Source organism: Triturus cristatus, chromosome 1_2, assembly GCF_964204655.1.
Source record: "Triturus cristatus chromosome 1_2, aTriCri1.1, whole genome shotgun sequence".
Classification (NCBI taxonomy): Eukaryota; Metazoa; Chordata; class Amphibia; order Caudata; family Salamandridae; genus Triturus; species Triturus cristatus.
In genome coordinates this window covers 44,994,573-45,008,818 of record NC_140580.1, presented here as the reverse complement: position 1 = coordinate 45,008,818, position 14,246 = coordinate 44,994,573, and the positions used below count along the sequence as shown (strand labels likewise).

At 44.5% G+C, this 14,246-nt stretch overlaps 1 protein-coding gene across 2 annotated transcripts in view; it reads left to right on the top strand.

The window, feature by feature from the left end:
• The window catches only part of NDRG2 (NDRG family member 2), a 171,889-nt gene that overhangs the window by 107,246 nt on the left and 50,397 nt on the right, over positions 1-14,246 (top strand). For both annotated transcript variants that reach the window (XM_085600840.1, XM_085600832.1), the window contains exon 4: positions 12,474-12,579. In XM_085600840.1, the coding sequence (XP_085456966.1) occupies positions 12,474-12,579 (106 nt within the window). The remainder of the gene's footprint in view (positions 1-12,473; positions 12,580-14,246) is intronic.

Below are 14,246 nucleotides of genomic sequence, written 5' to 3'. Positions count from 1 at the left end.
GCCTTGAACTGTGAAGTCTCTGGGGCATAAGATAGGAGCAATCAATGCAAGTAGTAGAAATGAGCTAAGACATTTTTACCAAAGTGAATTGAGCAATTAATAGGAGGATTAGTATTTTTCAGTTGCGCGTGGAAGTAATTGGAAGGCAAATAGACACTTGGCAGTTGAAAACCATTTATCAGTCCAAAGAAGACATCTGTGAAAGAGTTCACTGATTGTTCCTTCAGTAACTGGAGTCCATTGTTTATTATGGAATTAAATCACATGGATAGTGCTGGAAGCCTTCATTGTGCAAACACACTGCACAGGCATTTAAGTAATGTCTTTATCCTCTGTGACATTTATTTGTATGGAATGGCATATCCCGTACTGTTGTATTTAGGTTTGAATGTTAGAAATCTAAGATTTATTTTTTCAAACACGACATATACATTGTTATTGTCGCTGCTCTGGGAAAACATGATTTATGTACTGTGTCGTCAATAGAAGTTCTGCCATAGGAGTTACACTATAGGTTGATTTGTTGGGTATAAAACTCCTTTGTATTGTGGCAAACCCAAAAGGTCTCAACAGTGAAACCTATTGGTTATGACTTCTTTTTTTTTCACTTGCATAGCCACCTGGAATTTCAACACATCTGCAGTGGATATTTTGGACATTACTAACATTACTAAATGCATTTGAAGATGGCCACTGAAGATGCACATGCATCTATGGCAGACACCTTTGAATGCCTGTGTAATGTTTTAGCAAACGCTGTTCAAAAATGGTTGCCATGGATGCAATCTCAGTGGTCCTCTTTTAATGTAATTTGTTCAAATAAAACCATGATTTAAAGGTGTGTGACATGACGTTCATCCATGTGCACGTGGGTGGTCTTCTTGAAATGGTTAAACATTATAGATAGCCTTCTGCTGATAGCGCAGCGGACAGCAAACACTGTTTTTTAACAAGTATTTACAATGCAATAGGTCTCGCAATTACGTTGTTTTGAGGTATTGGCATTGAAAATGTTATTGTTTTTTTTCCCTTTGTGAAGCATTAATCAAGGAATGTTGTTGTAAATAAGTCTTTTACCCCCTGATGACCTCCGCATTAAGACATACATATAAACTGCATTACAAACGGGCACACATGCATGCATGCATGCATGCATGCGCACACTGAGAAACACACGCACCCCGTGAGACAGATACTCGAATATATAGAGGTACACGGGTGCACCGAAGCACGTGATCACACGCAGGCAATATAGTAATTAGTAATATAAGACACAGGGTGTACCAGGCAACTGGAACTGCATCTTAAGAGACACATGCTCTCCTATAAAATCTGCAGATTTTAGCACCGCATCTGTAGTTTAATAATTGTTATATGAAAATTGAAATTTCAAGTCCCAGAATCCATTGTTCTGTAAAATGTCAGTCCTGTCTGTGAGAGACCCTGAAGACATGGGGTTAGAAGGCTGGTTTGTAAAATGTATTTTCTTTAATTTCAGTACTTCATGCACTCTCACGCTGCACGTCCGCCTGCACCACGAGGCTCAGTCGTATCCGTATTGGGCATGCGTGCACCTTGGGGCACTTATGCAAATGAATGATACAAATTAGAGACTTGTGGGAAAGTGGTGTGACTAGGAATACTGAGCACCGATGATGAACCCACCCTGCATTTTAGAAAACTAATATCATTGGATGGAATCATGATTGTATATCGTAAATGAGGTCAGAGCACAGAAAGGAGGCAAGTGTGCAAATGAGAGACGATACAAATGAGGGGACGCGCGTCCAACTGAGAGGAATGTTTGCAAACGATAAGTCAGCGCGTAAGTGAAATGCACGTTTACAAATGAAGGACCTTTGTGCGAATGAGAGACACATGTCTGATGCGAGATGTGTTCTAAACAAGGGAGTGGTGTAGCTCAAAAGCGGCTCATTTGGAGGGTGTCACTTGATTCCATAAATAGCCAAAAATGTCCACTTTCCTGGCTGGTCCGATACCCCTAAACTATCACAAGTACCCTAGTTATGAAACAGAGAAGTTGAGAGCTCCAGTGAAGGACGTGAGTGCAAACGAGAGACACTTGGGCACACAAGGGTCATGCGTGAAAAGAGTCAATTGGGAAAATTAAGAACATGCCAGCTAACTATGCCGTGCACAGATGAAAAACATTCAGGGGCGTAGCTTGGGAGGGGGGGGGGGGGCAGGGGTGGGTAGGCTTTACACCCCGCTACTAAATGTATTCTGTAGTATATAGTAGGATACAAGTGCTTTAAGTCTGGTATGGCGATGTGTTTGCCGTATTTCACTTGTGATTTTTACATGCAGATGAAAACCCAAACACACACCCTAGTTTCTGTTTTAAAGAAGTGACAAAATAGTTATTTTACAAAATATTGTGATACAACCTCACAATCAGCACTCCTATCACTTTCTGCTGTTTAAGACCCCCTCCTTCCCTGCTTTACGTATATTTTACACAGAGTGATTGATAGGAAATCTGAAGTGCACCCACTCCCCTCCTCATACTGACAAAGCCACACCCCTGTGCACACGTTGGCATGTGTGTGAATGATAGAAATTTGTGCACGCAAGGCATGTGCATGTAACTTGTTATGAATAATGTGAGCGATGTGCGAAAATGTGAAGCAAGTGTGGAAAAGAAGGAAAGAGGGTGTGTGTGTGGGGGAGTACTATCGTATGAGCACGAGAGGGCACGTTTGCAAGTAAGGCGGTTTCTGTACAATTCACCAACATGTGCAAACAAGTAAAGTTAGCTAACTAGGATACGTGTATGTGCACATATCAGTGCATAAGTGCCAGGGAAGGACGTGTGAAATAAACCGAATCACATATGCGCCTTTAAAAATATCAAATACATTAGAAAAAAATCACAAGGGCTAGTTTTAAAACATATTCCTGAATATTACGAAGCGGCCAGGTTTAAAAGCAGTGTTATATATATTTTGAAAACTTTAAAAGAACTTTTTCAAAATGTGAAACTTTTGCATCAGGTAAGCGTGAGGTCCTATTTATATTTCTGGACCGTGCTAATAAAGAGCAAACATATTTTTGGCACTCAAATTTACTGAGGCCTTAAATACGAGGCACCATTTTCTTTTATATTTGCTCCATATCACCTAAAACAAGCCGCCGCACTGCCTACCCAAAACGAGCATTACACGGATATGAAAAAACAGATGGCCCCTGCGCGCGAGACTCGGAGGCAAAACAAGAGAAGTAACCCGATACTGCTAATTATAAACAGACGCGCCCCCCCCCCCCCCCTAAAGATAAGAAATTGCTGCGCGACAGCCGCAAAGCAGACAATCCTGTCCGAAGGGGCCAGACGAATAGGGGATAGGGTGGCAACAAAAACACCTAATTTCCAATGGCAGGCCACCGTTTAGCATAAACGGTGATGCCAGCCAATGAAAATGAGGGGCGGGGCTTCGAGCCCCCTTCAGAAATCTCCTCTCTAACTATGTCTCGCCAAGCGAGCAGCGCATGCGCGCTGCAACGCTAGGCGAGACCTAAAAAGGGCAGTCTTAGAGCAAGAGAATGCTGGGCGGTGACAGATAAATGTGGAAGAAAGGGACAGAGGGCGTGATGGAAGCTAGAGGGACGGAAAGTAGTCCCTTCAATGTCTGTCAATTAACAATGGAAGGATACCTCATCCAGTCAGAATATTGAAACCTAGATGCTGTTGGGTAGGATAGAAACTAGAATAGCGAGGGAAGCTATGTAGTCCTGAGTAGGAAAGTGAGGGGCAACAAAGCCATCCAATTACGAGCAGGGTGCTGACCTAAAGCACGCTCCAGTTAAATGTAGTGTATTCTTAACAATAGCTTTGTCCACGGAGAGCTAAAGCTGGTTCTAGCTGAGACATAAAGAGAAATGCAGTCCAGTAAAGCAATGGATGAATTGAATTGATTGACATGGTTGTGGTTAATGTAGCAAGGAATGCAATGATCTAATGGGCAATGGTGGAATATTGAACGTGTGGCCAGATGAGGAATGGAACTTCAGCCAATTCGAAGAGTGAGTCTGAGGCGGGAAGGATGCCTCTAAGTTTTTACATGATGCTACCAAATAGCAAGAAGTAACCGCTTCCGGTGGAATTGCTGAAGTTCTAATAGAAGAATCGTAGTCTGACCTGCCTCTAATATTTAAGAAATACATAAGTGATAAATGGCGGTCTTTCTTATAGTCGACGTGTAACTAATTTTGTTGAGGTTTTTTCCAGCCCCAGGGTCTTGCACTGTAGGTTTCCATGCTGGCCCTAATATTGTACATTGGAATTCCATTTCTGGAATGGTTTCTGTTTGGCCAGTGTCCGTTGAGTGGTGACTGGTGAGGAAGTAGCAACTGCTTCTCGTTTGTGGTGCAATAAATCATTGTTTTACTTACGAGTGTGGACCCATTGGAAGTGTTTGAAGTTTGTGTTAAGGTTGTGCTTTGGTTGGCTGTGGCTTTCTACCAGTACTACAAAGCAAGATAAATACTGGTCCCATCCAGAAAATTTGAGAATGTAGACGGATGTTGTGCACCAGCTGAGAGAGTTGTTTGTCAAGGCGCGGAGACTGCTTCTTGTTGCTTTCCTCTCAAGACTGGGAACAGACCTTGGACACATAAAAACCCCTGCTGCAACGTGCCCTCGAAGACAAAGCTGGACTTGCTTGAGTCTGGGTAGCAGCAGTTACCTGACGAGGACAACAACGAGCAAACCCAGCAGACTGAAGGGATTCATGCTGGTCATCATGAGAGCGTTAGCTACCAGGCCAGAACTGACAAGGTGGGTCGAGGAGAGATGCTTTCCAGTACTCTTAGCTTCATGAACCTGCATCCTACATCACCTTGATTTTGTGGGACACAGATAAAAAGCAGGCAGCGGGGCCAGAGGCACTCGAAGGTTTTTCATTTAGGGCTTATGGTAGTGTCCCACTGCAGTAGCCAGTTGCTCTGGTTCTGCAAATGCCTAGATTCTTTCTCTGTTCTTTGCAATTCAAGTCATGTCATCTTCTGGGGTTGCCTCAGTTCTCCAGTTCCTTGTGATGAATGTGCAGGTCCAGTGGATACCCTAGTTCCCCAGGAGGAACCCAACAGAGAATCTTAATAACCACTGGCCAGTTTTGCGGTGCATGTCCCTGATGATTGTGTACCTTCAAGGAACACACTTTGGGTGCTATCCAGTTGTCCCTTTTCTGGTGAGCAACAGGGAGATGAGCTTGGACAACTACCAGTCCTTATTACTGGACATTGAGACTCTTCCATTGGCGCCATGACCTTTCAATTTGGACATTAGCTAGCATACCTGTTTATTTGTGGTGATGGGCCTTTAGATTTAGATATTTTTTAGTAGTTTTACTGTATTATTCCCCCAGGTTCAAACCAATTGAGCTTCCAAGCCTCTGACCCGTGCTGCTGAGAAATTCGGGCAGAGGCCAGAAATATCCTAGATACCTTGACAAATTTAGCACCATGTCTGGTACCTCTGCTTCATTGGCCGACTTTAGTAAGCAAGGCCATAGTGTAAACCTAGGTGTTAAGTAAGTCTGCCAAAAGCCCCAAAACCTTCTCCATACAATAAAATTGGTCAAAGCACCCATGTACCATGCATCTTGTTACATATGTGCTATATTTGTTTGGGATCCTATCGCTACCTCAGAAGGTGCTGGCTAGCGCCTGCTGGTTTTCTGTGTGCCTCGTATTTTTTACTGACCCACTTTCCTACCTGTTGAAAATGTTCATTTATTTTAATAAAAACTGGCTGAGACTTGAAACTAGTGAAATAATTACTAGTTGTGCAGCCTGTGGATGGTATACTTCATAGTATCTGGATAATATCTGTGTTGGATACTTCTGTGTCTACCTATCACTAGTACTGGTGCCCTCCACGTGGATATCAAAGTTCCTTCTTTTGGACACTTCACTCTGAAGAGTAGCAGAGTTGAGCATTTATGGCTTACTCGTAGAGCTGTTATTGTTAGAAATTTGCATGCATTTTCATGCAGCAAATAACCTTCACCACACTTAATATCGAGTCTGTTTCTTCTGTTTAGAAAATACTTTTATTTGCATTAAGCTTTTATGGGCTAGATTATAAACATGGCTAAAGTTATTCTGTGAGGGAAACTCTTGGCTGTTCATGGCTTCGTTCAGGGTAGTTCCAGCTTACTGTTTTTTGTCCCTGTACAGCAGTCATTGTGTCCAGGGCAACAGTGAGATAAACGCAGGACACCAAGTTTGGAGATGATCCTATGGCCCTGGCTTCTTAGTCGTCATGGGTGCGATGTGAGTAACTCGGAAGATTTGATCCCATGTGGATATGTTCCCCAAAAATAAAAAATAAAGGCAAAAAAACACCACCCTAACTTGGTGAAGATTCCATTCAAGTCCCAAAAGATAGTACAGGGTCCCAGACACAAGGTAAGTTTAGTTCTGGTGAGCATCTGGGGCACGGGCGCGGCTACTTTAGGTTCAGACTCACATGGGGTACCGGTGGTAGATAAAAGGAACCCACAGCAGAATCCCCAGGCGCGCTAAACTTCTGCGGCCGATATATCACAATAGGGTGTTAAGTTTTCATTATCCAGTAGGAAACTGTTCATTGCAAAGACGCACAAAGGAACGTATAGAGCAATCAAGAGAATTGACATGATTTCAGAACTGAGACGACCGCCTCAGCCAGTGAAACAGTATCCAGGTACCTGGGATGATGGAAAAAAAACGTCTGTGACGCTTCAGGGCTGAATCAGGGACGATGCAGGTTATCTGGAGGTCAGAGATGGGACTAGAAAGTCTTGTCAGACTCTCCAAGCCATCTCAGTCATTTCTGCATCACATTGAATTCTGGGTACACGGTTGCTGTTCTTTCGACACTGGCCGACTGGCCTAGACCTTTATGGTGGTCTTGAGACAACACCTGATCTCCATCCATGCCCAAAGCCCCCACTTATATCTCCTTCCAAACAAGCCGCGGAGCATCTGCATCATCGAGGCCTGGCCCCGAGAGCTCCCAGCAAGGCCCTGCTCCTGGCCAGTCTCTATTCTAGACTGGAGCACATTGAAGTCCTGTCAATTAACTAGGTACAGACCTGAAGGGCAGTAGCTGGAAGCCATATTCAGTTAATATTCAATTTCCAAAGTGTCAAATCGTTCTCCGGTCACGAGGACGTTTAATTTTCTCGATTCTTCCTGGGACATTCAATTGAGGACAGACTGTTCCGATGAAGTTGTTGGAGCCGTAATTAATCCAGGCATCTTTGACAAAGGTCCATTGTTTCTCTGCTGTGACTAGCACAACACCGGAAATTGTGAAATTGTCAGTTTCAATACTGGGAGAAGAGCTGTTTTGGAAGGAAATGGATGTATATTGTTCCCTGTGGCAGGGCCCCAGAACAATGGCTGTGGACAGTGCCACATCCAGAAGATGGAGGCAACTGGCAAAGGACAGAAAACACACACACATGCTCTAGTCCCATCCACCCTTCAGTCCCACTCCACCCGGGATATCGGTAAAAAGGCCGGTTGCATTGATGACTGTAATCACCAGCCTCATACCATGATGTGAGGGAGCAGTAGACACACTCAGGTGAGATGGTTTTTACTGTTGAATGCCCGGCAAAATCATCTCCAATGAAGTCCTAGAGTGGCTGCTGGGAATAAAACGCAGAGCAGGGAAAAGAAACATAACCAGGGTTTGCACTATCTCTGCCTTTACTGCTGAGCTGCCTCCCTTTAGTCAGGGAGCGGCTTGGTTAACCAGTTGGAGAGCAATTGTATCCGAGGCCCTGGACCACCTCGGGTACTCAATCAATCAGCGGTCTTATGCAACTCTAGGTCGCCAAAAATGGCACTTGAGCACTGGGCTGCCAAAGCGATGTTAAGCCCAAGTTACAAAGTCTTTCTGATTGGATTCAGTTTTTCAGTGCTCCTGTGGTTGCTGGGATGCGCAGGCTACTGCTGATAAATAAAAGTTCCCTCCACAGATACTGCCAAGTTCCCACTGACTTCTTCAAGACACATGGGAAGTCCTCACACTTCATTTGTGATGTCCGCCGTGCCAACTCCCATGTTGCAGTCATGAAAGTAGTGACGTCCGTTACACATGAACCCAGCCCTACCACAAACGCAAGGTGGTGCATTGCCCAGTTATGGGGTCCACATGGATTTTGCCATTGTGGTTGGTTGACTTCACCTACAGGTACATCAGAATAGCTGTGATAGACCGGTAGTGTGTGGTAGTGTTTCCCACACGCTACACGTGGAGGTCACAGAGTGGTCTTGTGTGTCAGGTGAAAGTGAACAGGGCAGTGTGTACTATAGGAAAAAGGATAAAAGCAGATTGGACAAGTGTCCCGTACATGAGCCACATAGTCCTCCTACAGTTAAGTACAGGCTCCGTGCAGCTTTATGGGCTGATACATATAGATGGTGTTATTTCCGTTCAGTGCAGTATTGGAAAGAAATTAACCACGGAGTTGCCCAGGGCCCCAGAAGCTTGCTTGGCATTTGCAGAAGGAATTCTCTATTATGAAAGAAGAGCGCCAGTCAGTGCCTTTCCTTTCATACAGGCGTGGCTATATTATTGGACAAGATAAGATAAAAAAATATATATATTTGCCTCTCATGATCAGATTTTAACCGAATGCAGGTTGTGTGATTGTTTGAAGAACTACAAACTGACTGTATGTTACTAATTGCATTTTCTCCATTAAAATTGGTAGAGATAACGGATTAAACACTTCAGCATTGTACGTCACAAGATACATATTACTTGGTCATGGGAAACACGTGATAAAAAGTTGAACATGATAGAAAACTGAGCTGGAACGATGAACCGTGATAGACATAATTTGAACTTCAAAGTGTATATTTATCGTACATTCTTTTACAGTTGAAAATAAGACATTTTCCATGCAGCGAGGCAGATGTTAAATCAAATTGATAATCACTTGCAAAGAAACTCTATCCCCTTTTTAGAATATAAAAATATGATATACATATAAATGCACATATATAAGTATCAATGTGCAAGATGAAACCTGCCCAGGTATGTGGACAGTCGCTCCCCTGAGTTCTGGCACTAATGGCTCGACTCTGCGCAAGCGAAGGGCCCACAACGCACTTAATTGCCCGCGAATGGCACTATCCGATGCACAGAGGCCTGACGCACCGAAAGAACCAGCAAAGCATGTTCAAGAGCGAAATCGGCCCCTGCCAGATTTAATATAGTGACCAACATAGAGGCAGGTCACATTATGAAACACAGATGTACAGATAAAGGTGACGGTCCTGGCCTTTAGACTTGCAGCGTGCCTTGCTTCCGTCCCTGCTCCATGCAGTTCCGTCTAGGTTTGTCTCGGGATGGCAGATATTTGATGACATAAGGCTAGCCCATCTTGTTGAAGCGGCAAAACACAAGAGATTAAAGGTGGTTCTAGTGGCACTAGAAGCAGCACTGGACAATAAATATAGTTATGGGGAGTTACCAGGCCTAGAAGCCAGGGTTGGTGTGGGTAGGGATCTATACTGGAGCACAAGTCATGAACACCACTTGTCTCTACTGGTTTATGACCTAGTTAGAGAACCTTTAGCCAGGAAGAGTTAAACAATATAATGGGGTATGCATATTTGAGTTAGTAAACACAGAATATCATTTATTAACCGAAGAAGTGCTTTTGTCACTGGAAGAACCAGAGACTGACTTCACTGCTACAGTTGCTAAAAGTACAGGTGGATTATAGTGACGACTCCGGATATAGGGTTAGTGATCACACATAAGAGCTCCTTCCGGTGGGCCTTGCACCTAGGAACATATACGAATTGAGTAAAAGGGTCCCCATCAAATCTACAAATGGAGAGTTTTGATATTTAGGAGAACAGTTAAGATCCTCTCTCACCAGATGGTACACTAAGAGCAACTTAAGCTCTAGCAAGAAATTAAAGCTGATCCAAAGAGGTGGGCAAATCAAGTTGTATCCTAATTGGGCTCATAGCAGCATTTATAATCAATCTAATCCAAAGGCAGTTGTCTGTCTTCTAAGTGTAACCGATCCAACTAGAGAGACACAATGGAAGACCGACGAGGGCTGATAAAATTTGTTAGGCAGGTAAAGACACCTAGAGTTTCAAAGAAGATACTGAGAACTCCAAAAAGGAGTGTTAAATGATTTCTGATTTTTTTGTTCTTAAATGGATTAATCCCATCCTTTACAGACTACGGATTATTAGAAAGAGAAAGATTTCGATATCTGCAGATTTGGCATTGTGTTCTCCAGCTAGGAGTAGGCGAGGCAGCCAGGCGAACACAGACACCAAGGGAGAAGCCTACTGTTACGAAGATATTAAGGAATGGTTTCACCCCTTTACACATTTCATAATTCCCCTCTCACTGACGAACCTTGCACATCCGTAACTAAATGAGGAAGCAATCTACATGGACAACTCTCTGAAAAGAGATGGGAAGCCCCCTGGAAAAATATTTACAAAAATTGCCTATCAATCCAGCATCGAGAATCCACGCTAAAAATCATGACTGGGTGGTATCTCACACGGACAAGTGGCATAAAATGTCCCCTGAATCGCCTGATAGATGTGGGGGGGGGGGGGGGGCTATGGTTGTGAAGAAGAGGGGACACCTCCTCCTGTATTGGTACATCTACTGGAAGGGAGATTCGGACTGCTATCAAAGACAGAGGGCAGTTTCCTTTGCCAGCTATCATTTTGGGTCTACGCTTTCTAGATTGGGATGAAATTCTCCCTGGGAACTGGAAGCTGATCGATCAGTATTATTACTAGCTGAATTGACATTGGCCAGATAATGGAAACAACGAGCTGGTCCCTTGTGGCTCTCCTGCCGCTGGAGAGTCGGCGAAACAGGGTGACTGAGAGAGTGAGTGCACTCGAAACCATGGAGCGGTACTTACCGGGAAGCACGGCAAGTTATGTAGGAAATGATCAGAGGAGGGTGATGTGTCCTCCCAAACCCCGTAGAATGTTCGACTAGGAGGCAAGAGGTGGACCCAATGAGCTACTGTAAGCACGAATGTATGATGGATGTCGTTTCGTTTCCAAGTGTGCAAGGAACTCTAGTGTGGGGAGAGGGGTAGTTGGGGACTACATTTTTTTCTTTTTTCTTTTCTATATAATCACATAACGTCACTAAGATTACTGTAAAGATGACTATAGATGTTTAATTTGACTTTATTTGATACGCAGTGTTCGATGTAAATGACGTATTGAACAGAATGCTAGTGAAGGGAATTTTAGAAAAAGCTCTCAAAGCGCATAAAACAATATAAAGTTTCAAAATTATAACATTGTAAATGTCATTACATTTGAAAGACTGCGCAGTACTCCAATTTGAATCTGGCTCCAGGTGCCCTCTCAAGGTGTATAATTGATAAGGTGGTAGATGTCGTTTTGCATATATGGGCGCTGTTGGTGAGGTGCTAAAGGTTCAAAGACGAAAACCAAACATGATGCTGTTAATGTCACTATGCAAAGAATGTCAGAAATAGATGAAGCCATGTACATCTGTCAGTTTTGGAGCTGTCAATTCCTAAGGTTTACAGTCATAGAACGCATGACATGTAAGTAAGTGGATTGGCCCGGGAATATGAATGCCTTGGATCCAGAAACAAGGAAGGGGCAACACTGGAGGCACTGTTAGACGAGCGGGGAAAGGCTACCTGGCGGCTGCTATATAGTACCAAGCTAACCAGAGGTCCAGCGGTGTGCTTTCATCTTTCACAGCAAGAGAGGTAATGACAGAGGGACCAATATCCACATAGCAATGTGCGCAAGGTGGGGAGTAATGCTTCATCAGCAAAATGATGCCAAATGGTTGACAAAATGATTGGAGCAGTTGAGCAGAAGCCATGCAGTTTTTAAAGGCGGGGATGGTACCCACTGTTGGACTTGTACCCTTAATAAAGAAGGTAAGAAGTGGGATATTTGGCAAACTCAGCTGAAACTGTGCAATCTTTTACGGCTCGGGTTTGGCCTACTCCTGCTAGCAGACTTTTGCATCCCAAGCCCCTCTCATGCGCCCGAAGACTCCCACAGATGGACAAGCTCTAGTTGGTCATGACGCAAACTGTAGGCAGACTAACACCGCGCACATGCAGGGATGAGAAACCAAGCACTAGGTAGGTTGCTGCCTTCACAGAACCAGCCTGAATCCGCCTTCCTCCTCTTTCTCCATGCTTGGCAGATGTTTTGACTAACCTTTTAACTGGATACACACTGGTTCTATAATGTACAAGCCATCAACCTTAAACTGTAGCTAATTCAGGAACACATGGGGTATTAACAGACACATATGCATTTTGGACAGACATGCATACCAGGTGACATGTCTCACGTTTTGCATATGCTGCTCTCTCTGAAGATGGCAGGGTGACTCTTCTGTAAACCTTCTTGAAATGTTTGAGGTATTATGATTTCCTCCTATTCTTTCTTTCCAGAAACACTCCATCGAGACGCAATATGGTACACTGACAGTCACCATTCATGGCACCCCGAAACCGAAGCGCCCGGCCATAGTCACGTTCCACGACGTGGGACTGAACCGTAAGTAACCACTCAACTCGCAAACAAGCCTACTAGAGCTTCCAAAGGCATCCATCACACAATCCTATACCTCCCTAGAGTAGCAATTGTGCAGCAGGCCACTAGAGCCAGCTCTCTTGTAGATCCTGCACCAATGCCAACACTTTTGTAGTGTCCAATATTCCGCACGCTGCAGTGCAGGAGCACTTCAACATTTCTTAGAAGCAGCATTTGTACAGTAAGCAACAACAGTCCTCTCTCCTGTGTATCAACAAATCTGTTGCTCCTACAATGTCTCGCAAAACCTGCTGTCTTATAGCATCTTCCACAGCCAGCACATATAATGCTTCCCAGGAACAATGTTCTACAAAGTACATCAAACTAGCTCGCCTACATCCTCTATGAAGTCTGCTGCTGCACCAGACCAGACCATATATCCAGCACCCCTACATTGTCCTTTGCAGTCATTGTGGGTGTTATGGAATATCCCATGGCCTTGGCAGCACCAGTCACATCTTTATGCTAAGTGACAAGGCATATACCAGTTTCTATTCTAATTTAGAGTTCTATGCCCTTGCATTGAAATGGAGGATACATTTGCTCAAGTGCTCAGTGTTACGTAGACATGAAGAGAAAGACAACTTGGATGTCGGCTGACACTGCAAGGGAACCTGCTGTTCGATGGTGAGCACCTCTTTGGACAGCAGGTAGATCAGATGCTTGAAAAGCAGAAAGACACGGATACAGTCAAGGCGATGTGTGCCAGTTGAAGGATCTAGTGTTGAGACAGGCCTGCACCCATGACTCTCTGCAGTGGTGGAACAGCAATAATCTGTTGCAGGGGCAGCCCTACATAGACTACGTTCTGCAGGTGACCATCACCACGAATGCCTCACTCATGGGGTGGGGTGCACATCTTTAGCAAATTACCATTCATGGCATGTGGTTGACGCAGTAAAGGGGACTCCATATCAATTACCTCGAACTTCTGGCCATTCAGCTAGCTCTCAAGATTATTTCACTAGGGTGAGCCCAAAGTAGTATTGATAGACAGACCGCATGACCGCCGTTTATTACCTTTAAAAGCAAGACAGCACACACTTGCCGCAGCTTTCAGCCCTAGCACAAAGCATTTTGCATTGGGCTCTTCGCCACCGGGTACAACTCCTGGCGGAGTACCTCCCGGGATTGGACCACAGTTTTGCTGACCTGCTCTTCAGAATGGAGCAAGAAGTCCATGAGTGGGACTCCATCCACAAGTCCTACTCCCATCGTTCTGAAATGAGGGGTTTCCTGAGGTCAGTCTGTTCGCCACCACCCAAAATGCCAAAGCTTCACCTCCAGGTTTCCACAACTGCAGTCCATGGCCAATGCTATATGGATGAACTGGTCAGGGTCTTTGCATATGCTGTTCCTCCTCTCCCACTTTGGCAAATGTCCCTCACTCTCTTTTTGGCAGCTCCCACACGGGCCACACCACCACAGTTCACGACCTTTCTTGAGGTGCCAATAGTCCCCCAAGCGAAGCTCCTAAACTGGCTGGGCCTTCTTATGCAAAACAGCACAATCAGGCACTTTGACCCCAGGCAACTCACTCTAGCGATCTGGCTCCTGAAGTCCTAGAGTTCGGCCAGCTTAATCTCCCTCCAGAGCGTATGTCTTTCAAACAATGACACAGAGCCATGACA